Raw genomic sequence first — 27,950 nt, forward strand, 5'->3', positions numbered from 1 at the left:
CCCGGAATAAACTTGTTAGCAATTTGTCTCATATTTTGCCTTTTGCGTTTCTTACTTTGAAGAGTATATATTCAGTGGCGTAGCTAGGATTTTCAGCGCCTGGGGACAAAATCAGTTTTCGCGCCCCCTTGTAACAAAATGTAAGCCATAATTCCTAATTATGTAACATCAATTTAGCGCCCTCCCCCACCTCCGATGCTGCGCCTGGGGACAGATGTACCCCCCTAGCTACGCCACTGCATATATTGAGCATAAAGTAGGGCAATTTTGACAAAAAATATATATTATGCTAAATTACTTGAATTTTGTATTTGAATTAAATCATCATTTTCAACTGATGTAGAACGAAATCTCAGAGTAGAGGAATCATACTCTTTAAAAGTGTTATTGATAATGGTAAATATATGTACATCATTTTCAACCAATAACAGTTAAGAGTTTAGTTTAATGCGAATCTGCTGCCACGGTGTTTTGTGGATATCTCCACATCAGCAAGTATTTGTTATACTCTAGAAGGCTGTGGTAGGAGTGTTGTGTACGTTGTTATTTGATTGAACCGTATAAATTCTAAGATTTAATATATTTCTATCTGTCTTTAGCTAATTCTGTTATCTACAGTTTTATTGTTTCTTACTCAATTTTCTATCAACCACTGGGAAAATGGTAGTCAAGCGTCGTACGTCCTCCAAAAATCCACCAATATTAAGTCATGAATTTGTTATTCAAAACCATGCTGACATTATCTCATGCGTTGCTATGGTTTTTGTAATTGGGCTACTTTTCCAGGTGAGATTTTTGTATGACTTTGATCAGTTGTTTTTAACTGATTTTAAATAAACTTTTGACTTATGTGTGTTATTTCTACTCTTAACAATTAAAATGTAATTGTAAAATTAATTTTCTTGTGTGCAGCACTGCCACAAATTGACTTTGTGAGTAAGCAAGTAGTACGTGATACACCATCATCAGTTTTATGTCTACGAAATAACTAAAAGGTGTTGCTTTCTTTATTACTGTTTAGCATTGAGATGTTTAACTAACGAGTTCCTTTCACAAACTTTAATAATAAATATATATAGGAAAGTAAAATAGTCAAACTTGTTTCTGGATCCAGTTACAAAACAGCTTTATAATTGTAACCATATGTTGTGTGACACGTTTCTGTATAAATGTTGAATCATGTTGTAGAAATGCTCTACAGAATCTTAAAGTGGTATATAATTTGATAAAATTGCTTGGATTTGGCTTGTGATATATCTAATTGTCAATGAAAGTTAACATAATATTTAACTGAGTTAGAGTTCATTATTATTTGCATATGTGACAAACTTATATGCTAAAATTCATAGAAATTTAGCCTTTTACAATTTTACTTTCTCTCTGTAAGGAAGTACTTGTTTTTAAAATCTAAATTTCCTATGTTAGCCAAATATTGCAAGATGCTATTCACAGTGAGGATACATGATTGATAATGAATTAATACATTCTAACTATTCAGGTATTATATACTTTTGTTCAGTTTGTTGTATTTTCTTCTTTAATTTAGTGTGTTTCTCATCTCTAAATGAGCTTGCTTGTTGGGAGACCTTATTCCTAATTCTGTAATTAAGGCTTTAACTCTATGTACATAACTTTACATGCCTTAACCTTGTACACAGTCATTCAAAGTTATATGAAGTTGACATCAAAGTTATCAGCCTGCTGTATTATAAACTTTGCTTGTTTTGCAACAGTCATGTTAGAGTACAGAAAATACTAGATACAGTATACAAGGATACTGAGAAACAATTTACATATTCATGTAGTAGGCTAAGGTTATCGTAAATAAATTTGCAAACTGTATGCTCAACAAGAGTGTTTTTATTCTTCACATGAACATCACATTGCACTCTGACATATCATAGTCTGAGTCAGACTGCCTTTGGGATTTCACAGACATATCTCTAATACAAAACATTCAGTAACACATTATATGTTTTTGTGTATAACAAGCTTTTACTGTTGGCAAGTGTTGTCTAAAAGCTTTCTGCATTTCATGAAGTTGCACTTTATAAATTTGTATTTATAGTTAACATTGATATTTAATGAGGATTTGGGCCAATGGACTAACTCCATGCACATTCCATTAATAAATAGGCCTGGCATGGCCAGGTGGTTAGAGTACTCGACTTATAATCTAAGGGTTGCGTTTTTGAATTTTTGTCCACCAGGCATGCTTACTGCTTCTGCTACAAAGTGTTTTATAATGTGATGTCATTCCCACTACTGGTTGGTTAAAAAGTAGCCCAAGAGTTGGTGGTGATGACTAGCTACCTTCTCTCTAGTCTTACACTTCAAAATTAGGGATGGCTAGCATGGATAGTCATCATGTAACTGTGCATGAAATTCAAATAAATAAAAAAATTTTCATTAATAAATATTAACAAACTTAATATCATTATACACATAATTTGTAAACACTGTAAAAAAAGTGTGCTGCATATATTAGGTCAGAAAAGTAGTCCTACAATAACTTCAAATAATTTATTGAATATAAGACAAATATATCTCTAGTTATATAAAATATTTGGAATTCATTATGTAACAGTTTTGTTACACTGCTTGAAAATTCATGATATTCGTGTAAAGATGTCCGAATATTGTGTGTACTAATTTTTAAATTACTTGTATTTATGTAAAAGATATTTGAATAGAACAGAATGTGAAACCTGTGATAATTATGTCAGAGAAAATAATGTGAATGTAGAAAGTAATTATAAGATATAAATGTTTATATTTAAATCCACAAGTCTTCTTATTAAACACGGCTGTAAAAGTTGACTACATATATTTCTTTAAGAACACTTAAAACCAACAAAGCCATTATTGAACCTACAGGCAAGTCTATATCACCTCTTTCATTTCTCTTTAATAAGAAGGTATGAAAGTAGTGTGCTCAAAGTTATGAATTTTTACTATTTCAATCCTATTCAGTGTAATAAGAAATAATGTACAATAAAAGACTGTAGTTAGTACATCAGTATTGCCTGACCACCCATTTGAAACTACAGATTTGAATGTAACTTTTTTGCAACAAATTAATCATCCCAAGTGAAAAGGTAACTTCATGTAACATATGCATCTAAGTATCCAAAATCTGTATCACTAAAATCAAAATGTATAAAAACAGTTTCCAGCATCTTGTATTTTCTTCTCTATAGTTACACTTAATAGAATGATTTAAAGTCTTACAAGCACCTTGTTAGCCATGCAACTTATTTTCTTACATAAATTAAAGATCAAATAGTTTAATCCATTATGGTTATCATTTCCTTGAAACAACCAATGAAAGCAGTATACTAAAATAATTGCAACTCTTTATATATACAAAAATTTATATATGCACAGATAAACAACATTTTAATATATTTCTCCATATTATATTGTGTATTATTATTATTATGCATATTTTTCACTATAAGATTAAAAATCTTATTTTTTAATGTAAAATTAAGTAACTTGAATTTGTTAATCTTTAGAATAATGGTAGTTGCTATGAAGTCATTAAGGATTAATTATGCAAGCATATATAGTTAAAAGCTTTTATTAGTGATGACAGTGGATGTTTTAAAAATTAGAAACTACAGATCATAAGTTAAATCACTGCTGGTATTTAACATCTTGAGATATATATTGTCATGTTTTGTTGAAACATTGTTATCAAAATGGTTTTCATTTTTCCAAAATGCTTTTCATTTTCTACAGGCAACTGCTCCTATTGCTTCCTTTTTTGTTGCCATGCATCATAATGTAACAGAAGGTAATTCTATTTTATAGTAAGCCAATTATATAAGTTCTACATTTATTATGTATTACAGAAACAAACTCTTGGGATTATAACTGTGTATTTAAACATGCTTGAAGATATATACAAGTTATTGTAAACAAGTAACATTTATCAGAACATGACAAAATTAGTTAAAACCTGTATTAGATTTATAGTGGCATGCGTGCATCTTGTAATAACATGAAAGGATCATCCCTATCTGTATTGTCATATAGATTTCCCGACATTACACTTCCGAGTTTCCAAAAATACAAAGGTAAACTTTATAATTTTCTCCATTTTAATAAAATTGGTTTTTAATATTAGTGTTTTTGCTAATTTAAATTCAGAAATGCCACAGTAATATTTCATCTAATACAATTTAATGATTTAAAAATTATTTTGTGCAAATAATAATTTTAATATCATACACTTTCTTTTAATTCAGTACTTCTACTTAACATAAGTTTAATAACTTTCAATGAAACTTTATAGTTTATTTTTTTGAAAAAAAAAACATTTCTTCTACCATGATATTATTTGATCCTTAAGCAGAGTTAAAACAGATCTTTGGTTTTGATTGTTTTTAAAATAAAACTATAAACTAGTTATAGTGAAATATATATATAATCAGTATCACATTTAATTGAAAGGTGTGTGATATTTAATATAGATATTTTTATAGTAAATATAGCTTATGGGCCATAATTTTTGATTTAATGATGTATGGGGCTATCTTTCTGACAGTAGTTGAATATTTTCCTTATACATACATGAGATAAAGGGAGAGGGGTGATAAATCACATTAAAAATTACATAGCCATTGCACTTTTTATCAGAATTAGTCCATAGTTCATCTATTAAAAACTCTTGTAACATTACATATAATGTTACAAATAAAAGCATCTTATGTAAATTGCATAGTTTGTCCCAAACTGATCTTTTTATTTTTTATTTTTTTTAGCTACCAGTCCAACAGATATTGTCTACTTCACCTATGGAACAAAAGATTTGTGTGTTGTATTCTTCTACTTTCTGATTGCCATTGTTATGCATGCCATTGTTCAAGAATATGTTTTGGATGTAAGTATTAGTTTAAATCAAAAACAGCTTAAATGTGTAAATTGGATGTATGTATATTTAAGCAATTTTGTATCAGTTGTTACTAATTTTGAATTCAAAGAAAAGTTTTCTCCACTTTCTATGGTTTCTTTTACTTGCACCATTTTTTCCAACTTTCCAATTTATTTTTAAGTTATAAGTTGTGCCAATTTAGCTAATAAGTAGGTTATTTAATATGAAGATATTGTAAAAGAAAATAAAGGAAAGAAAATTCATAAATAATACACAAAAGACTATACCAGTAGCATGAACATGTAATATTTTATCTAGATAAATCTTAAGAAATTCTAGCATGTGGCACAAAGTTATTTTGACAGTTCTGTCTGCATATCTGATCACTGAGCAATCTGAGCAATTTGATCTGGGTGTTAAAAGCTAGTAAAGGTAACTTTCAAAATTACAATATTTTTAAACCCTTAATAAGTAACAAATATACTGTTACATTTTCAGAAAGTATAGTTATTTTTATTTCACATGTATTGCTTTATCAGTTTTTATGTTGTGTTTTTCATTTAGAAATTGAATAGAAAGATGCATCTCTCTAAACTGAAGCATAGCAAGTTCAATGAATCTGGGCAGTTGCTCCTCTTCTATTTGGTTTCTTTAGTTTGGGGAGGAGATATTATCTTAAAGGTATGCCTTATGTTCTTTGTATAGAAAGCACATTACGCAGGCCTACAATAGATTTATTGTCTCAAAATGTTTACATATTCTAGAGTAATTTCTGTGCACTAAATTCAAAAATGATATCCATTTCTTCCCACCACATACAGGTTTTTCACAAAACATCATATGTACATTTACATTACACAAATGAATCATTTTCATTGAAATGGGATCACATTTTGTTATGTTCAAAATGCTGACAATCACCGGTTATAGATTTCTCTAGCAAACTGCAATGTTAAAATCTTATTGATCTTTCTCGAACCCATGAGAAACACAATGTTAATATAAAACAATAACAGAGTGCATGGCATCTTATATCTGGATAGTATATGTTTGTGTATTCACTTTGACATTTTGTTTTTTTTTTCCATATTATTTATTTGATGCTATGGCAACAAGATGTTTGTGTAAATGACCCAAACATATTCAGTTATATTTATGGTAAATTTGTTGCAAAGAAACAAAGGCAGAACATTACAGAATTCTACAAAAAAGTGTTAGTAATATTTTGGAATGAAACTTAGTGACAGAAATAGATCATGTGCTCAAGAGAAAGTCTGTACCGTTCATGTGGAATTATTGAAACAATGGATTAAAGATAAGAAAAAGTCATTGCCTTTTGGAATTTTAGTTGTCTAGCATGAGCCTAGAAGCAGTAGAGATGATTGCTATTTTGTTCATGTGCAAGATTACAACACTCGAAATTCAAAAGAAATATCTTATTCAAATCTTCATTCTGATATAAGACCTGTTGCTCATGGATCTGATGTATCTCTGCCTACTCCACTGGAGACTCTTGATACAGTTTTATCCGCTTTGAATCTGATATCAATAGAAATGATGACAAGGATTGTTTTCAACTAAAAATATCTGGTGAACCACAGCTTTTTTACACAAGGTAAACTTAGTAATTTCATTATAGATTTGGGCCTTCCAAAGGATTCTTCAGAGATTTTGGGGTCTAGACTTTGGGCTAAGATCTTACTTTCTCCAGGGACATCATTTTACTAGTACAGAGATGATAAGAAAGAGTTTATATTCATACTTTTAACAAGAAGGTTCACTAGGTTATTGCAAAAATATTGCTCTGTTAATACCAATGCTATAACCTGAAGCCTGTGATACAAGTAAGTGGTGATTGTTCATTTGGTTCACTTGAAGGTAACATAGAAAAATGTCAAACCTTTTAATAAGGTCAAATACAAAGAATATCAAAGTATTTTGTATGTTGTTGGATGAACAGTACAGTTATACAAAGTTTCCATTTTAAGGTGAATGAAACAGTAGAGAGTGAGATCAGGTAGATTCTATGTGACCACTGCTTCTTTATCTAGTGCTGATCTCATGCTTTCTTTGTGTTGACCAAATTTTACATTCAATGCTTAACACAAAGAAAGTCCAATTACCTCCATTGTACACAAAACTGGACTGGTTGAAGCAGTTTGTAAAGGCCTTAGACAAAGATGATGACTGTTTCAAGTATTTATGTGGGCAATTTCCAGTTCTTCAGAAGCAAAATTTCAAGAAGGAAATTTTTTTGTTAATCCTCAGATTAAGAAGCTGACTTCAGATGAACAGTTCAAAAGGCTAATGAGGAAAAATTAAAAAAGAAGCATGGATTTCCTTTAAAATATTATTGACAAATTTTTGGGAAACAACAAGGACCCAAATAACAAAAATATTGTCAATAATGTACCCAATAAATTCAAAGAGTTGGATTGTAATATTAGCATGAAAGGTTATTTCTTATACCCCTGTAGTGATAGTTTCCCTAAAAATCTCAGTGCCATCAACAAAGAACAAGAGGAAAGATTCCATCAAGACATCAGGTAAATGTAGAGAAGGTATCAAAAAAGGTGGAACATAAGCATGATGACTGATTACTGCCAGTCATTAAAATGAGATGTTCTAGGTGCAATGCTCAAGAAAAGACCACAACTTGTAATTTTGAGACTAAAAGGCATAGATTTCACAAACAAAAATAAATGAATGTTGATTCATATTTGTTTGACATCAGTGTTCTTCACTTTTCTTTTTTTATATTTTTGTTAACAAGCATAACAATAAAAAATGTTCATTATTGCAAAATAATTTGACCAAAGTTTTTCTTCCTGATTTGGAAAAATCTTACATACAGGAAAAAAATGAATACTATCTTCAAACTCTGCAGAGCTAAATTATGGAAAGAAAACATTATTAAAACTACAACAACTTTATGAAGTTCAAATTCACAAGCCTGTGTTGTTAGACATGTAAACATTGTACTTTCAGTATCTACAAAAAGATTTCACTAAGAAATGTTGCATGTTTAGATTGTTTATTGATTTTCTCAAGGTTTATAATGACATACTGAATAGATTAATATGCTACTGGCAAATTATTTCATCTTACTAAGCATTTGTAAGCTTAATTAAAATCAATAGTTTTTGTGTATTTTATTGTAGATTTTTCTTATGTCTTGTTTAGCTTTTTTTTAAATATTTTGGAATAAAACAAAAATAACTGCCTGATGTGTGTTAGTTTTCTCTCTGTCTTTAAGGATGGTGAGGGAAATAATGTATGGTAATTAGTCTAATTGTATAACAGTCAAGCATTTGATTCACTTGTATGTACAAATCTTGTTGTTTTTTTTAACAAAACTATAAATGTTTTCGTTTAATTACACGTGATAATTAAATACCTAGATTATTTACAAACATCACTGATTTTTAGGTTGGTTTTTCTGATATTTCTCTTTGAATACATTCTATTGATATTGAGCAAGTTATAATTTAAACCAAGCATGCATATATAGGTAAATGAATGATTTATTATATTATCTTTAACTGCATATTAACTCCTTATTATCCAACATATGTTCCTATGAACCTTAAAATTGTTAGTCATAAACAAATTGCTGTGTTTTTGTAGCATTTTTGAACAAGAGAAAAATTCATTAAAACAAGTACTGATATTTATGGTTTGGTCTCCTGCTTTAAAAAATGCAATGAAACTTCCAAAAAATTTTGGCATTGATGAAAAGTTTCACATGCCAACAGTGAACATATTGAAAACTATTCTTACATAAAAATAAAGGTCAAAATGGAATGCTACTGAGCAAAAGTAGAAACAACAATAAATTTTCTTTAACTATTTTTTACAACTTGATGGAAAACTGATCAACAATATCTAAATATATCAATCACTTAACAATTTTAGAGAATGAAAGTGGTAACAATGAGAATAATATAGTAATATATTCTTTCTTCTACACAGTTTTCTTGGCCTCTTTTAAATTGTTCCTAATGTTTGCAGAAAATTGCTTTAACTTCAATGGGAACTCCATCAAGACTGCATCTACAAAGTTTGCACTTTTTACAAGCATTGCACCTTCTAACTTAGCATTTGCAACTGAGGTTCAAGTAAGCATGATGTTTGGACATTTTCCCAGTTTTTAATCACTAGCTTAGCATTGACAACAGGTGATTTTTAGGTACACTACTTTGCAACAGATAGTGGACTTTCCAAATGTGACATAAAGGAAGGGGCTAATTTTTCAGATGAAGATACATCTCCAAGGGTTTGTACCAATAAGAGTAAAAGGCTGTAATTTTGAATAGCTATAATACTATGTTACTATTGAAAGGCAATTTTAGCACTTTCTTTGTTTGCTAGATATGGTGAAAACCAAAACAGCAACTAATGTTTGTATGACCAACTCCCAATATTAAGAATAAAAAGGTACTACTCATTGAAGTCAGGCAGCTGATTTGGTTATGTACATTTTGTAGTTTTTCTGTATCAAATATCTTTAATTGGATATATACATGTTTCAATAGGAGAGATATGTCTTTGACGTCTCTAGACTGTGGGTGGATTACCCTCACACTCATATGACGTAAGTAAAAACTAAATTATAATAGTTTTGAATTTAGGGTTTATAAAATGTTAATTATTGCAAAGTCTATGTCTGTTACAGGCATGATTACTGTACGGTTATATTTCACAATTCATAAGTGACATCAATTTTTTTTTTTTTTTTTTCTTATAGTAAAGAGAGAAAGTATGTTTTTAACCCAAACTTTCCTTTGATAAAAGCTCTCAGGAATATTAAAATTTCTTCAAGATGCTGAACCATGATTATTGTTGTCCTACTTTTAATATTTTTATATCAATTTAAACGATAACTGTATTTATAATATTTTAGCTAGGATGTAGCAAAGAAAGCATTGTAGTTTAATTTTATCCAAAACAGCCATCTGATTACTCATCGTGTTCACATATATCTGATGTTTCTTTAATAAACCACTTCACCCATTTAGTTCTTCTCCTGTCAGAAAATATACTAAATGATTTGACACTGTAAAAGAAAATGTATTACTTAGTAGGCTGAATTTGGAACCTATTGCACCAGTGTGTGACAGCATAAAATGTTTTTGACTGTTTATTTATCAGTACTTACTCCATTTAATACCACTATAGTATGTTACATTCTCATTTACAAATGATGTTAGGTCTGGTTCTAGGTTCTAAATTGTTATTCACATGTTATATAGCTATGCATTGAAGCCTGACTTTTTTTAATAAATATTACTCCACATGTTATTGGTTCACTGGATGTTGTTGTATTAATAAGAGTAATATGTTTAATGCTTTCTGTGACCAGAAAGCACATCTTTGGGTATCTGGAGTAACAGCTGATCTTGTCAAGTATGTTTGAAATTGTTTATGCACTGATGTGTCATATAATTACTGCTGTAAACACTTGATTCATTCCATGAAATCAACATTCACAAATGGATCATCTGCTTTTGTTGTAAATGATAGTCTGCCTTGTCCAGATATATGAACAATGGTACCATTAGATTGGATGCTGTTTATGTTCTGTTAACAATATTTTGAGATCACTTTTATCTGATTTACAACAATCTGTTGTAATTGGTCATCTGTTTGCTCTCCACGTGAGTGAAATCTCAAGGTATTTTCTTTGAGGTCTAACCACGTTTTATAAGCAACGTAAAACTCATTTCCAAGTAACGGTTAAGACCACATTTTGTGAGATCATTCCATATAACATAAGCTGATCATATGCATTTTATTATCTGGTGAATTATTTGCATAAAACTGATCTAGGTTTAACATAAATTATTCACTTCAAAATTGTTACTGATCAGACGAACCATAATTTTTATAGCCTTCATTGTAGAGCCATAAATAGAAAATTAGATCCCTCTTGCCACAATCCTGTTTTTCAGGATTTGTTAATAGTTCTATCTTACATTTAATTCTATACTATGTATAACGAATAAAAGGTCAAGGTTTTCATCTTTCAAATGACATTATATTACATTGTGTTCTTAATAGCAAATTGTCAATTTCTCTTTTAGTACAAGCTTTGTTTCCATGGGAAAGATAACTAACTACCAGCTTAGATGAATTTGTAACTGCTTTTGTCACATAGTTAGAAAGCCAGAAAAAACTTGGATAGTTAAGGGAAATTGTTTTTGCATGTTGTTATTCTGTGTTCTTTGGTGCATTGTTTAATTAAATAAAAATTTAGTGCATTACTGCCATTAGTATAAAAAAAATGGGGGTTAAGTGCAATCATCAGTAAGCATTCCAAAGTTCATGTTACCACTTCAAGTACATAAAATTTGTCTGAACCCATACTTCGTGCCACAGGTAAAGGTAACCCATCGGGGGTTTTATCAACACTTATTTATGGGGAGATTGAGCATTGTGTGAACAACCTTTATTTTCCTCCTTTGTCTTTTGATCCTGGCCATTTCCCATCTTTGTTTTACCATGTTGATTTTGTTGTTGTACCTCTCCTTGATTCAAATCCTCTCAGTTTCCTCATGGGATTCATAGGTTTTATTCTAGAGATATCTTCTCACTTCCAGGTCCCCCTATTGTTTTTTAATGTGTGCCTTCTAGCATAGTTTATTTTTTGTTAGGACCTTTTAGGTCATAGTACATTATTTTTACAGACATGTTCTCCTGGTTTCTTATCTATGAGACCTTTATATAGCCTTGTTTGTTGTGACATTACATGATTGACATGATTTCAGAGTCTTTGGACTTGAGGGTTGCTTCTATCCAACAGTCCACCATTTTTTTTTCTGGTAGCCCATTGTCCCTCTTATAGCTGAGCATGGCACCAAATTCTTCCTGAACCTCCCCTTCTCTGAGCTTGCCTGTTCCTTCCTCCCACAGTGCCACAGTTCACTGTTTTTCATGATGCATGATATGAAAACAACAGTTCCTGTGGCTACCCATTGGGAGTTCATATGATGGCCTCATTGCAATTCATCTGATAGCTTTTGTGCATAAGTGAAGCCCTTTAATGTCCAGTGTTTAGATTCACACACTATTCTAAAAAGGTTTCATCATCCCACACTCACTCCTTCTCCCTTATCCAGTGAACCTGTTTCTTTCTTCCTTCTCAGAATTCTTGGTTGCACCAGCATCTTTCTGTAATGGTTGAAATTTTTCTAACCTAACAGGCTATAGAATCTACCTCATGCAGTTCTTGAGGTTTTAATTTTGCCAGTTTAGTGTTCCCAAAATGATCAGGAAAGGCTGGTCACTGACCTGTCACATCTTACTTAGTACATTCATGCCTCACATTCTACTCACGAGATTCTATTGCTATTCGGGATGTTGTCTTTCAGGTATGGGTTGGTGATGATCCGCTCCAGTAATTCAACACAGGTGGTTCATATTTATCACAAATGTGCACCCAGTTGAGGTTCCTGCATTTCTCACCTTAGATCCTCTTTTTTGGGCCCATGATCTCAATTTATTTGAAGGTATGTTGTATTCCAGGTGCTTTTGACCCTGTGGCAGATCGTTTTTCCCAACCAAACATGGTTTACCCAACATGTAATCACTTCTTCTTCTTTATTTGTGGCTTTGTAATCAGTAGGATACCCCTTATATCTTTGCATTTACCACTTCTCTTAGGTACCAGTTACCTCTCTTTCAATCCTCTGTTCCCCATCCTCAAATTTTGGCCATAGCTTCACCCACAATTTGGTACATACATTCCCTGTCATTATTCTTCTATACAATAACTTCTTCAGGTAGTATCCACTTACAATTGTTTTCTCCTTCTCTCTTCCCTTATTCCATAACTTCCTTCATCAACCACTATTGCCAGTTCTGTCTTTCACACTTCACATTCTTCATCTTCTCATCTTGCTTTTGTCTGGTTCCTAGCAAGGAGATCTAACTTCTAAGGTTAGCTGCCATTTCATTCCCTTCATCCTTCAGCTGCCCCTCAGTGTGGATTCCTGTATATGGTGAGGGACCTCTCAGGAAAGGTTCTGTTCTTTCAGTTTACCTCGTCTGGGATCTAAACATCCACCTATGTGTTTGTTGTGCGTGGTGACCTGTGAAAGTAAAAAGAGGATCCTGGTGGTTGAGGGGCCCAACCCTAACACATCACATTGGACTTGAATTCTTGTAGATGGGCAGTCTTGGGGTGACCCCTGTAGGGTCAATCAGCTGGTCCACTTGGGCTAAAGTCAACCAAGTACCAGTATTGGATGTTCTCAACAGGTGTTGTGGACATTGTATCTGATGCTGTTGTTTGGGTGTAGTGCTCAGAAAACCCTGGTGCAGTTCCAGTGTTGTTGTTTGGCATTGTAGTGAGTCACCTTGTAGGGCTCCATAGTGGGTGGGGTTAATGGGCACAGAAATATTCATTTTTATTATGGATCCTCCAAATAAAATCTTAAATAAAATAGTGAAAAAAACAGTCCATAGGTATACGACCACATCTGCAAGATTCTGAGCTGCAATCTTCAACATTTGTAACATCTGTACCTCATTTTTTTATGCTACATTCTCTTTCAGACAACCCTTTATGACAGATATCTCCCTTGTTCATTTAGAATGGACTAGAAGGACTTGGTAGCTTTCCAAAGTCAGTAAAGGAGCTTCACTCTGGTGACAACTTGGCAGAAACATCCACATCTCAACACCTTGAACTCCTCTTGCATTCAAAGACAATTGGGTATATACCAATTGAGGTTAAACCTCATCCTACTTTGAATTCATCACAAGGACTTATTGTTGAGAGGGATTTGAAGAGTCAGAGGTTTTTTACTGGTTTCTTCACTCAAGGAGTTTATGCAGTGAGGCATATCTTCACTTGCAAAGATGGAATTATGATTCCGATTAATCTCCTCATTCTAACATTTAGATCACTGCATCTACCTGCCACCATCAAGGCAGGTTATCTTAATTGCAAGGTATGGCCATACATTCCAAACCTTCTCAGATGTTTCCAGTGTCAGCAGTTCAGTCACTCGAAGACGTCATGTCATATGTGATTTCTTGACGTGCTTGTTGAGGTGGAAAGGACTAAGATGCCTATGAGTGTGAAATGGTTCCTTATTGCATCAACTGCAGTGGCTTTCACCCATCCTACTTTTGTTCTTGCTCTAAATGGTTGAAAGAAGAAGGATTCAAAACATTACTTACCCTGAGGCTTGAAAGTTGCTGTCCACCACTTCATCTTGGATGTATGTTGCTGTACTTCATTCTGCTATGACAGTGGGAGTGCAGACAGATCTCTCTGTGCCTCCAAAATGATCAATCTGAAACCAAATGAAGAATCTTTTCACCTCCATGGTTAAAAAAAAGTTAATGAATCAATACCAATACCCATCTCTGTCCCTAACATACATTCTAACAAACCCCAAGATCAACTAAGTTTGGTTCTCGTTATGGGTATTTCCTTGGGTATATCTTCTCCCACTCCAAGATGCAAAACATTCATTTGAAATGATCTTTGGACAACAAAGACCTGCCCAATCGACCCATGACAGTATCCATGGAGGTCAACAGACCATCCTCGAATAAAAACAATAAAAAGAAGACATAGTCAGAAACAGAAGGGTTCTCCACCCAATTCACCTTCACATAAATAAAAATGGCCACTTTGATGCAATGGAAAATGTTGAGGTGTACGTCTATTCTGGATGGCATCAAAGCACTGATTGCTTTCTACCATCCTGTAAGTCTTTCCTTACAGGAAACATTTCTGAAACCTGCCAATACAGTCACCTTTCAGTAGTTCTCTTTATACAAAAATGACAGACGGTGGGGTGGCAGTGTTGGTTGATCAGCATGTGCCCACCCTGTTTTTTTTTCACTTGATACATCCTTGGAGGCCATAGCCATCCATGTTTCTTTGGGTTGTACTATTACTGTTTGTTTTCTCTACCTGTCACCTAGAGAGACCTATGATCAATCAGACCTTGATTAAGGTTATGTGTACTACAAAATTAGAAAAAAAAGTTCACAATTTATTTAGATTTCTACAAGCGTGGTATTTAAATGACATCAACAGGATTTCATACATTTAAATCTAAAAATATTCAGTTTTTTTTTATTTTTGAAATATTTATGTTAAGAAAGTTAACTCATAGCTCATTGGTCAACTATACCTTTTAAGAGTCATTACTTTAAATGTCAAATATTTGTGTTCATTAACAGTGGAGCCATGTTGAAAAGATTTTGCACATGTGTATAATTGGAGAAATTCAGTTAAACCTTGAAATAAGAAGCACACTGTGAGAAGCTAGTTGATGTATTTTATGCTTTTATAGATTTAAAGGTTATGACAAATTTCAACTTCAATTTATATTAAGATAATTGACAAATAAAAGTGGAAAGTAGAAAAATCACACACATGCACACATTTAACCATAGAATTATCAGTAGGGTCTGTATGGAGCCACATTATTTTAAGCACACTTCTCAAAGTTAGTTATTCCACAACTTGTTTGTTTGTTCAAAACTTTGAGTTTTATAATTAGTTAATAATACTTAATAACATCAAATTTTGCAGAAAAAAGTATCTTGAATACTCCAATTAATTTTTCTAATTATTCCTCAAGGTCATTAGGATTTCAACTTAAAAATGAAATACTTCACAAAAAGTGTTTAGGTCAGTTCTTTATACTGAGTGCTGTAATAGCAAAAACATAAAATTGCTCTGTGTATATCTACATATGTCTGTAATAGGTGAACAAAAACCAATAATTTTAGGGTTGATATTTATTTAAATGTTTGTATAGCAGGAAAATGCTCTGTATTTTTTCAATGGAAAGTGATTTACACGTAGATCCAAGAGTTTAGTTTTCAGTTAATAAATATCTGTTGCACTGAAAAAAGTATTAAGGTTACTGCTCTAAAGACTTGGTCAAATTATTAAAACACATGTTTGATACAGAATCTCTAGTTTCTTGTAAGTGGTAGACTGCAAAAATTGGAAGAAAATGGTTGAAGATATAAAATTGGTTAAAAATCAAATAGTTTCTAAAGTTGTTTGTGTATTGAATGACAATATACCTGAATATGTACTCCCATTTGCTTCATCCTTTCTCCAGGTTCATGTTCAAGTTCTATTTCATTATCCAGATTTCTTATTGGTTGCATTGCTATCCTGAACTCTACTTCCAGAAAGTCAAGAAGGTATAGTTTAGCTTGGCTTGACATGTTGTTTTTTGATATTCACAAACAAAAAATGGTTGATCTTCCTAATTAACATAAAAATATAATTTAACAGTATCACCTTATCGACATTGTTATTATATACTTTACAACTTTTTATCATTCCATCAATTAGGTAAATTATAAGAGATCTTTTTTGCATATAAAAATAATAAAACCTTAAATTGAAAACAACAAAAATCAAATAATGCACATGTAGCAAACAACCCATGTACAGAATAAACCTCTGTAAAGAAACCAACTTTGGTTTGTTTTGTTTTTTTTCCTTTTAGCATTCTGTACTTTTAATTATTATTTATCAAATGTTATATTAAATTTCTTTATGAAATCATTATACCACTTTATTATTATTATTACAACAAATTTATATTTTATATATTTTATTAAAATGTTGACTGACAAATAAATAACTAAATTACGGGATTTCCAAAAAGTTATTTGATTAAATCTATTCTCACTCTTATACTTTGTTTTTCCTATACAAATGGTTTTAGAGATATAATATTTTAAAACATATAGAATTACCATTAAATTTCCTGTTCACATAAATAACCTCCCCAGTTGATCCTTTAATTTCTGTACATCATTTACACTTATTTCATTCACATGTATAAATTCCTTTTCTTTATAGTGATCTATTTTTTCATAGGTAACATTCTATATAAATTTTAAGATTCTCTTTTAGGTACAATAACTTCCCAATCATTAACAATACACAAGGCTGGAAGAAAGTCACAACCTTTAATATAGTTATGCTCAAAATTTAATTATACATCAATAAACTTGCCAGCAAAATGTATGATATAATCTAAATTTTAATATTATGTAATTCTAATTTCTAAACTTGAGATGGAAATGTTAAATAAATCCTTCATCTTTACTTTTGTGTAACCCATGAAATTTCTTTGCTCCAAATTGATATTCTAGATATTTTTCCCCTTATTCATATGTTTCAATTTGAATATCATTTAAAACTTACAGTATATATATTGGTTAACTAAGGATATGAATCAGAAAGTCAAATCCACTTGCCACATCGTCCTGTCCCATACTGCCTTTCAAAAAATATCAGTGATTCTATCTGAAATTTTCTATTACATTATTTCTAACCAATAGAGAGAAAAAAATGTAATTTACTTGTTAAGACTAACTTATTCTCACAACAACTTTTGAATTATTTGACCTACAAATTCAAACCTACTATTAACAAGTTCAGATCAGCCACATAAGGAAATTATTTTAATGCACTTTTAGTATTGTTATTTTGTGTTATAATTTACATATTTGAAATAAAATTCAGCAAAGTACTAAAAAAAACCCTACAAAAAATTAAGGTTAACTTTTATCAAGACTTTATTTCCAGAAAGCACAAGACTTCCATGTAAAAACTGAATTTCTTGTTTTTTTTAAGCATGTTTTAAGCATGAATACTTTGTGTACCATAAGTTAAATTACATGTTTACCAGGTGATTTACAGGATTGTTAAGCAGGGTTTAGTAGTTAAACACAGTACAAAGAACAATAAAAACAGAAGTAAACTGTTATTGTCTGTTACAATATGCAGTCAATTTAGTAAAAAAATAATAATAATAATGTAGATTTTCTTTGTGTTCTTTAACTTTTCATTTTACCCTACCTTGCTGATTTCATTATAGTCAGTGTTAGGATAGAGAAAACAACAAATATAGTATAATTTTAACTGAAGAAAGACCCATAATATTCAATTAGGAGGTTCTAAGTATATGCAAATGAAATGTGAAAACTTTAAAATGAAAAAAATATTTTCATTCTTAACATGAAGTCATTTTGCATTCAGACTAATCTGAGTCAGACTGACTCTATAAATTCCCAAAAATCTTTAGTAAAATACTTCAATATAAATTAGGTTGTTTTTTTTTATTTGCAACATACTTCTGATGCTTTCCAAATGTTTATGAAGATTTTAGATAATTCACATTTAGAGTAATTCTTTCTACATTGTTTTATTGGTTATACAGTTATATTTTTTAATTAATACTAACATTAGAACAGTGTATTTAACACACGTGTACCTGTAGGAATTTTTGTATGGACTAATGAGATATTTTGTATATGTTTGCCATGGCTGGAGACAACTTTTAAAACATACCTGAATGTTGTAAAGTGTATTTGAATGTAAAAAATTACTCCATAAGTACTACTATGTAAGCATGCTACAATTCTACTTTCAATATTTGTTTACTATTGGAATAGCATGGCATATGTTCAGTTTTATGATTGAAAATTAAGCAGATAATTCGTCTGGTTAGTTTTGCTGTTATTCATTTTATTTTAGTGTTATTGGCCATGCTGCATATTCTTGCAGTCTGGAATTACGTATTACATTAAGTATTAATTACTTGTTAATACCACAATTAAGAAGAGAAAACACGTATAATCTTAATTATTTATTATGATTAGAGGGATATGAAAGAGTAGAATTTATTTTCCTTGTTTATATTTTGTATGAGAATAGGTGATAGACAATATTTATCTTCTTCTTTTCTCTCTAACTTGTTCAAAGAAAACATTACATTAAAAAAAACAAAAAGCATTTATGTTGTTTTTCAGGAGGAGATGAAAGACAGAATAACCTATGCTTCTCTGTACCTGGTGTTCTTCTCATCTGCTTACATATTTAAGTAAGTGCACCTGAATGTTCTCATTCATCAGCCTCATAGAAAAATTGTCATTTGTGGTGTTCAGATTATAAGGTTTACTGTGTGGAAACATTCTATGAATTGTGATACTAATGAATGCTATTTCTTTTCGTTAAATTTGCTTAACACCATATTGTTATGGGTTTTTGTATATTACATCACCTTGTAATGAATATGAAACCATACACCTATAAATTTTCACAAGCTTTTGCTAAACATTACAAGTTTTATGTACCCCATTTCTTTAATTGTTTTTACTAAAGGTTTGTCCATTAATATGAAGAGTAAGAATTTTGACTGCTCTGCATCCAAAGTGATTTTCATGTTAAAATTAAAAATACTTTCCTTTATCTGAAAATTTTAAAAATTCGTGCACATAAATAAAAATCAATTTCAATTACCACTTTTTCTTTCTAAAATGATTTTAGATTGTAACAAAAACTGTAATTGTTTATTCTAAAAGACTTAAAGCTCAGAACTATACATTTTATAGTTTTATTGCCTTTGAACCATGTCTAACAAATAGTCCTGCCATACAAGTTGTAACTCAGTCAATATGTAGCTTATATTACTATATTCAATGATGAAGCACACAAACTGCTAGGGAGCATACCTCTTGAAAAAAATTTTTTATTATTATTACTATTATTCATTGTTTTACCTTATCTAAACTAAACTACTTTGCTAATTTTTTTTTTTTTTTATCTTACAGTGATACCTCTGAACTGTTCATAATTTTAATTGGTCTAATAAAGTGTTCAGTGGATTTTCAGCAATAAAATATGCATATAGGATTTAATGATGTTGTTTTTCAACTGTTAGTTCTTTTGCATACTGAAATGGATTTTGTAAATATTTGTTTTCTCTTTTTTTTTCTAGCTTTACTCGTGTTGCTGTATGTCTTTCTGTGCTTCATTACATTGGAGAAACTGTCTTCCACATTGCTAGGTTGTTCTACTTTGCTGAGAAAAGTAAAGCTGCGAGATATGGGTATGTTTATCTAAAGATGCAAAAATAGTCATACAAACACACATGCAAAAAAGTAAATTTTACTCTCCAGCTTATCCAATTCCAATTTTATTTTATGTATGTAAATACATTACAAGAAATAGAGGAATAGGAACTACTTTTATCACCTTAGTCACTTCTCAACTGTCTGTCTCAACATTAATTAATAAAGGTGAAACTAAATAAAAATTGAGAATCAAAATTATTTGTAAATAAAGTAAAAGAACCTAAATCATTATTTGACAAACGTTTGTGTGTGTGTCCATTTGTAAAGGGACAAACTACTAATTTGATTGTTACCAAACCTGGCATGTACTCTTGAGGTCCCTTGGGCTCTTTCTTTGTCTTCCACTTGCAATGGATGGGTATGTTTGTAATGAAACTATTTACTTTATCTTCTTAAGTCCTAAAATCTCTTTTTACACATGTAAACAAACTTCTGGAGTGTTAAAATATTCAGAAAACTAAAGGACAGTAAGTATTTAAGAAAACGTAACTCCATAAACCAGAGATAGTGGTTCATTTATTCAGAGAAAACCTATAACTAAAGTAATATCTATGGTCACTTTTACATTATGGAAAATTATTTTTCCAAAAGTTAATAATTCAGTTTATTCTAAAAAAAAAAAGGGCAATGCTATGAAGAATTGGTTAAAATACATATAGAACATCTTTTTTAAGTTTTTAAATTAAAAGATTTTTTTAATTGATTGTGTGTACTTGGTAGACTTTAATTCATTACAATGTTGTAAGTTTAAATATAAATAACTTAAAAGATCACCAAAATGAAAATTTTGGAAAATTCTTAATAGTTCTTATTATATCTTGTTTAACTTAACATATTTCAAAAACAATGTCAAAAATATATATCTGAAAATCAATGAGTGTGTTTAGCTATTTTCTACATCCTTTTTTTGCAGTAGGTTTTTTTATAGAATTTTGGAACTTTATATATTTCCAGTATGGTACCTTACATCCTCTCACATCTATAGTTATTCTTCTTCAATACTGCCCTCTATATGCACAGTTTTTGTATGCCACAAGTCATGAACTCCCACATACTCCACAATTGACATGGGTATCTGTGTCTTACGTGTGAATTGTTATGCAACAGTTCTCCCCCAGTAAGAGTGAGATGTATCTTTTTGACATGTTTAACTTTCTTGAGTCAATAATACCAAACTGTCACTTGTTAGATGGTGGTTTATTGAAGGCATTTTCAGTTGTGCACTCTTCACCCGTTTGTTTATTTTTTTGTATAGTAGTTATTTACTTTAATTAATCATTTGCTACACTCAGTTTCTAGTGCTTTGCCACAATAATTTTTGTTTATTTTTTATGTCATTTTTTTAATTCATCACAGTTTTTGGTGTTTCTAAAGTTTGTGTTATAATTCGAGTTCCTCCTCTAATTCGAGTTTTATTTCGCAGGCTTTAAGTCTTGGGGTATCTATTGGCTGATGAATTTTTGGCTATTGTTCGTCATGAGACTTATCTTTATATGAATCAACCTTTTCCCGACAATTGTTGTGTTCCCCCTCAGTCATCCAAACCTGTTTATGAGGGGGAAAATTTTGACTGCCTTTTTTCCTACACTTAACTATGCCATGCCTTCCCAAGCTTCTCCTATGGAATCTGTCAGACCTAACTCATTTCTTGGGTTTGTTTTATTTTATTTATTTCACTGATATCACATGATCATTTTCCATCCTTTTTATATGATACGCTTTCGTAGAGTACCTTGTCTTCCCTCCTTCCTCTGTCATTTAAGGTTCATTCTGAGCATTTTGTTTCTCAGTTTAAGGCTGGTGCTAACATGCCTCATCCTCCATAGGCTTCTGATCATTATGCTTTGGCTTATTCTCAGGTTGATCACCTCTTTCTTGACTCTCAGTAGTTGGAATTACTTTTGCCAGTGGCAGGCTGATCTTGAAAATCCTGTTTCTCCTATGCCCAGTTTTCCCACCTTAATCTTACTTTTACAGCTCTCTTACAATATTTGACCACTACATACCTTTTTTCTGAATCACTTCACTGATCCACTAAGAGATGTTAGAGGGACACCCTATCCCTGATTACATATATTTTGGTGTGATTATCCTCCTTATGTAATCCTATCTATTCACATGTGGTTTCTTGAGTGTTGGGATCTTCTTGGGAAGGATGTTGTCTTGTCACAGGTTCATCTCCCTTCCACTTATCTTTTTGACATACAGATGGCTCCTTTTCTCTATCAATTTCTTTTTGAAGATACTCCCGAGTCTTTGAAACCTGTGAGATCACATTTGACCCTTTCATTTCTGGTTGTTTATTTTTCTCCTTCTGATCCCATGTTCTTGTCATAAACAAAACATTTGACATTTTGTCTTATGACTTGATGTCAAATTCCAGTAATTATCAGGTGGTTTCTGGTCAATTTGGAGGATAAATTTGTCCAATTTTTGTATCAATGTGGGGGGAATTCACTGCCAATTCTTGAGTGATCTAAATTTTGTTAGGACTTTTCATTTATTTCCTTTCCAGGTTCCCATTATCTCCTGTGTTGATGTCTTTTCTGTTACTTCATAATCCTATTACCAGCCAGCATCCATCCAAGCCCATGCAGACTCTTCTATCACAGAGAGATATCACGCTATTGTTGTTTTGTGATCAATGTGTCAGTACTGTTTCTCACTGACTTACACTCCTTACACTTGAATCTTTGTACTCATGTTTCATTTTTCACCTATTTAGTAAGACTTGTTTCATACTCCATTTCACTGTACATGTTCCTTATTGTTACATTGCCCACACAGCTTCCTTTCCTGGTTTTTATTCCCACTTTTTCATTCCTTAGCTTCATTCCTCTCTAAATTGCCTTTCTTTTTCTCCTCTTACAAGTTGTGTTTGTCAGCTGATTCTTTGCATCTGTCTCCCCAAAGTCTGTTTGTGGTATCTTCTCATCAGATCAGACACCTTATCTTTTCTCTTGCATCGTATCTCCATCATCCATTGGAGGAATTCTTTGGTCAGACATATAGACTACACCTCATCCATTTATGTCCCACTATTTTCATTGGATGGCTGTTTCTTCCTTGTCAGGGTGCATCTGCCACCATCCTTCAAATTTCAGTAATTACTGAGTAAGTATGACCAAAATTCTTACTCCATGGCCAATAATGCACACTGTTAAGATGAAGTGTTCTACAAAATCGTTAGTAGGTTTTTGTTATGATATATTTGCTTCATAAATATACCTCTTCCAGACCGTACTAACCCATAGACTTCCATGGGTAAAGCAGAAAAAGATAACTGTCCACCTCTGCTGTACCTTTGACTTCATAAATAATGGATGATCTGCTTTTCAGTCAGAATTTTTGTGGTCATCCATTGTACTGTCTCTGTTTCCACTGAATTTTGTCACTAGCTTCTGCTTATTCTTCTTGTATATACCACTTTCCAAGCTGTTGGGGTAGTCGACTGTAGAAAAGTCCATTCACTACAGAGTAGGAAGGTGGTGTTCTGCTTGTAGATATGATGTTCAGTCCTCTAATCCTGCACTCCACCTTTGTGTGGTCCTATCTAGAAAATTATATAGTACATATTTAATATAAGCATGTTCCACCACCATGCTTACTAGAAGTTGATGCTGTGCCCAGCTTCTGTGTGATTCTTCTAGAGGGTGAAGTTGTGTATCTTTTACACTTCAATGTAGTAGGACTCAGAGGATGATATTGCTCTTCAGCTTTTGTGCAGTCCTGTCTGAAGGATGATGTTGCTTTGAAGTAAATAATTCACATTACAGTTCATCCCTGTGATTGTACCTTCCCCTACCATCAACTGGTTGTCTTTTCCTAGTGAGTGATTTTGGGCTAAAGATAAAGCATTAGTTAGGGACAATACAGTAGTTACATTTCACTTTACAAAACTACTCTTAAAAGGTGACTCTTCTGATGTTTATAGTGTTTATAAATGGGGAAGTTTTCACTTTTTTCATCAAAGAATATGATGATGAGATCCTGCTATGTGTTTAGCTTGTGTAATCCTTTAGTGATTTTATTACCTTGTAAACACTACAGTTCTTTCTGTTAAAATTTTAAATCATTTATGTGAGTAAAAAAGGTGCATATATCAGATGACAGTAGAAACACAAGTTATGCATTCTCAGAGATGCCAACCATTACGATTTTGGTGTATACATTATGGCTGTACACTCATACAGAAATATTATGACTTGTTGGAACTCCCAAACTATTATATATTATATAGGCCTATACAATAGTGATAAATTGTTCCCCCAGGGGTTGAAAGTGGTGAAAAGAAAATTTCTAGTGAGATGCAAATAAATTTTGATAATAAATAAAAGACATAGTCCAAATGGCTACTTGTGATAATCATGTTTGTGCTTGAAATAATAAAAAATATTTGTATCTCTGACGTCTACCAATAGTTTGAGTGCGGTGCTTCTCCATGCTAGATACGAGGGGGAATCCATAGTTACATCATCAGCGCTTGTGTAGATGGGTATTTCTTGTTTTCTAAGTGGCATAGAAACACCAATGTGATCGTTCACAAGATGGAAAGAGGCCTCATTCACCAGATTGTCTTGTTTCTGGAAAATCTCAAAGGACTAAAACTGTGAAAGGACTCTGTCTACAATCATTATGCTCAGTCACTTGAAATAGTTGGCATCTCTGCATTCTACATTATTGTATCTACTGATACACTTGGAATATTTTAGTTCTGTGAAATTATTTTATGCCACATATATTTTGTGAAATATTCAATACTCAATGAATGAAATGTTATAGAGAACATGGACATATTGTATATTAAGTATCTTTACAGGGAATGAAGAGAGTGATTCTTTTATATATATTTTGGTTACTAACATTTTTACCACTTTGTTCTAGGAATGGCATAATGAACATGTGTTTGGAGTAGTATTACAACCTCTTGTTTACATTTCCAAAATAGAAGGGGGCTTGTACAATGTAATCCTGTATCTTACTATTTGTTAGAACTTCTTTATGATTTATTTTCCTTAATTTACACTATGTTGTTGAAAAATGATTTATTGACTGAATCTATGATAAAATATAACAAACTGTATCTTCCAGTCCTGAAAAGCTAGTATGTAAAACAAGAGATTATATAGAGTATGTGCTGTAGCTGAATCATTGTTGAGTGCCATAACATTAATTAAATTTTGTCTGTTCCCTACAGATTTATGACTTGGAATGTGTGCTTTATCATTTTGAGAATCTGTTCTGTTCTCCTGACTGTGCTTATGTTTTGGTATGGGTTACCTGGGATTTCTACTTCCAATATCATTGATATAAGAAATGGAAACTTTAATACTCCAGTCATTAGGTAACTTTTTTTTTTTTTTTTTTGTAAATTCACAGTTAAATAAGTATTTCATGGCCTTATTTACCTGACTAAGTGATAATTACTATTACAATTTCCTTTATTTAGTTTTTTGTTTCAAATTATTCTTTGTTGTTGAAAAACTATAAATAGATTATGAGATACAACATATCTTTGGTGTTGTTTTTTTTTATATAGTTTGTAAAGTATTTTTCGTGTACTTGTATATGGAAATTTTACTACAACATTACAATACCTAAAGTTAGAATATTTTATAAATAGTGTAACAACATTAATTAAAGAATTAGCTTCAGCTCATTCTTCTTTTTTTGACATACCAGTAAAGCAAATTTTATTCTCAAAACAGAATCAACTGCTTGCTTGGAATGTGTCTTCTACAGGCCTGGATGGTACTGAACTTTGTCAATTTCCATTTGAAGCGTATAAGGGAGCGAGCTGCTTCCACTGCCATAAATAAGAAAAAAGCACAAGGAAAGAAAGAAAAGAAACAGAGGAAAGAGGAAGGTAATGAAACTTAGCAACCCTCTGTTATGGTTTATTGTATATTCTTTTAATATTTGAACTTGATTTTTTCTTTGTCCTGAAGGGAGAAGAAAATCATTCAGATGTGAGTCTTTTTTCTGTAGAACTGTGCTAACATCTTGGATACTGTTTATTGAAATTTTCTTTCATAAAACCCTGGCTTTTAGAAAATGAATTTAATGAATATTCTTCTCTCAATGAATTTTTACAAATTGTCCTCCAGTCTAATTTCTGTATTAATATATCATATTTTAGTGAGTTAAAAGAGGTTATAAGTTTCAGTACTACCTGTATGACTTGAAAACCCATGTTAATAACCCTTCAAACATGTTAGAGAGCTTCCAAGTTAACCACTGGTATTTCTGCATAATCACACCATGTTTCTAATTTTATTATTACCATTGAAACTTTTAAATCACAATTTTTGTATATTGTTTTATTGATCAGTTGTTGCTTCAATAAGTAAAACACTTACTGCAAGCAACAACATTGTAAAGTGTCAGACTAAAATCCAAATGTTAGGTTTTATTATAGATTCTTAAAGCATATGATGGTGACAAACACAATGTTTTCAAAAGTTTGTTCTGTAATATCAAACGACCATGCAATGAAATATTTAAATATCTTTAGGCCTGTTATGTTTTTCTTAAATGATAGCATTTGTTTAAAAAAATATTTTTATGATTATTCTTCTGTGATAATTCATAGATATGCAATTTCAAAATCTTATTTTATTGTTTTTTTATCTTTCTATGAATATATCCTTATTCTAAAATGTTAATTTTGAATCTTAAATTTACTCATTTTTATCTTTGAAAAAAGGCTTAAATGTTTTTAAATATGAGTAGTACAGTTTGCAGTGAGCAACTTGTTTGGTTTTTACATGCAGCTAAGAAAACTTCCGAGGATGAAGTAAATGAACTACCAGAAGTTGACCAGAACACCAAGAAAGATCTGAAATCTCGTAATGTGGTTGTTTCTCCCAGCTCTAAGTTGAAACACAACTGAAATTGTTTCAGAAAGAACAGATTATCTCACATTTTGAACAAGCTTGTTCTTTCTGTGTACCAACAAAAAAAATAAATAAATGTATCTATAAATGTCGTGCTTCCATTATTGTGTACTTTTGAATAGTGAGAGCTCAGATTGCCTCTTTCTTGCACAGCTTATACATTATTATTCAAATATCTACTAATTACTATAGCCTTTTGTCTTATCCCCCTACATTCCGTTGCAGCCAGTCTAGAAAGCTTGTCATACAAGTAGTGCACTTAGCATAAAAAAAAAAAAGAGTGCAAAAGATGTTTTGGTCAGTGTCATAAATAACACTTTATTTATTTAATACAAAGTAAAATCATAAATATAAAGCTTAACTTCTTTCTAATAATCACCAGTCCTCTACGTCGGTTTTTCAACTTTTGAATGAAGAGATACATTCCAGCCTTTTTGTCGATGTTGTTCATATAAATGTTTCAGTACACACATAATTTATAATTTAAAATAACTATTGGTTAGATTTTGATAATGAATGCACCACAACAAAGTTCCAACGAAAAATACTTAATACTATGGAATATTTTACTATCCAACTTTTACCAGCAAAGTATACACATTCTACAAATAATTTACTTTATTTGAATTCTTATTACCAAATTCATTAAATTTTCCAAATACAAACAGATTTATCAATCATGATTTAAACACAACATATAAGAATAAATTTACAAATAAAAAAACATGTTAATTTCTGGAAATTACATGAAAAATTGTTTAAAAGAGATATAATTATGTGAAAAATACAAAATATTGCATGTTCTTGTGTTCATATTGCTTCAGACTTTTAGAAATCTGTTATATATGTGCAATAAGATGTATGACATTGATTATTAATTATTGTCAAAAACTATTTGTAACAACTTGCATAGACTTCAGTGTCCAGACATGTTAAACTTCTCATTGGAATGTATTTAATGCTATGTGTGTGTGTGCAGATAGTGGATAAAAAAATGGAAACACGTGGTTAAATATCGAAAGTTCCAGTTCCTTGAATGGTATATGACGTCAGAATAGAGTTTAATTTAAAAGTGATGAAGTTTAACAACCTTTGAATTAATGAACTCTCCAGATTTTTTGACATATTAGCTTAATTGATTCTTAGGTTATTTTATGATTAAGTTTTCTTATATGTAGATAAATAACTTTTACCATTTTTTAACATCTTTTCGTGTTCTGCGAGTCTAGCATCTAAATTTCTAACTGTTTCACCAAGAA

General features: G+C 31.3%; 1 protein-coding gene across 3 annotated transcripts; it reads left to right on the top strand.

The window, feature by feature from the left end:
• Positions 1-446: 446 nt before the first annotated feature.
• On the top strand, positions 447-26,779 carry TRAM (translocating chain-associated membrane protein 1). Of its 3 annotated transcripts, none has more exons than XM_076505566.1 (11): positions 447-786; positions 3,745-3,799; positions 4,770-4,888; positions 5,444-5,560; positions 9,415-9,473; positions 15,979-16,063; positions 18,692-18,762; positions 19,660-19,770; positions 24,993-25,139; positions 25,504-25,661; positions 26,569-26,779. In XM_076505566.1, the coding sequence occupies exons 1-11, from the start codon at positions 661-663 to the stop codon at positions 26,685-26,687; spliced, it is 1,167 nt and encodes a 388-aa protein (XP_076361681.1). In that variant the 5' UTR covers positions 447-660; the 3' UTR covers positions 26,688-26,779. The 3 variants fall into 3 exon arrangements, with proteins under 3 accessions (XP_076361681.1, XP_076361683.1, XP_076361682.1); XM_076505568.1 differs by lacking the exon at positions 447-786 and adding an exon at positions 924-995; XM_076505567.1 differs by lacking the exons at positions 447-786; positions 3,745-3,799 and adding an exon at positions 3,971-4,082.
• The last annotated feature ends 1,171 nt before the right edge of the window (positions 26,780-27,950 follow it).

The sequence above is a fragment of the Tachypleus tridentatus genome, chromosome 6 (genome assembly GCF_004210375.1).
Source record: "Tachypleus tridentatus isolate NWPU-2018 chromosome 6, ASM421037v1, whole genome shotgun sequence".
Classification (NCBI taxonomy): domain Eukaryota; kingdom Metazoa; phylum Arthropoda; class Merostomata; order Xiphosura; family Limulidae; genus Tachypleus; species Tachypleus tridentatus.

Coding starts and splice junctions, on each gene's coding strand:
- TRAM (XM_076505566.1), top strand. CDS start 661: ATGGTAGTCAAGCGTCGTACGTCCTCCAAAAATCCACCAATATTAAGT. Junction 16,064..18,691: donor ACTTCCAGAAAGTCAAGAAG/GTATAGTTTAGC, acceptor GTTGTTTTTCAG/GAGGAGATGAAAGACAGAAT. Junction 18,763..19,659: donor TCATCTGCTTACATATTTAA/GTAAGTGCACCT, acceptor TTTTTTTTCTAG/CTTTACTCGTGTTGCTGTAT.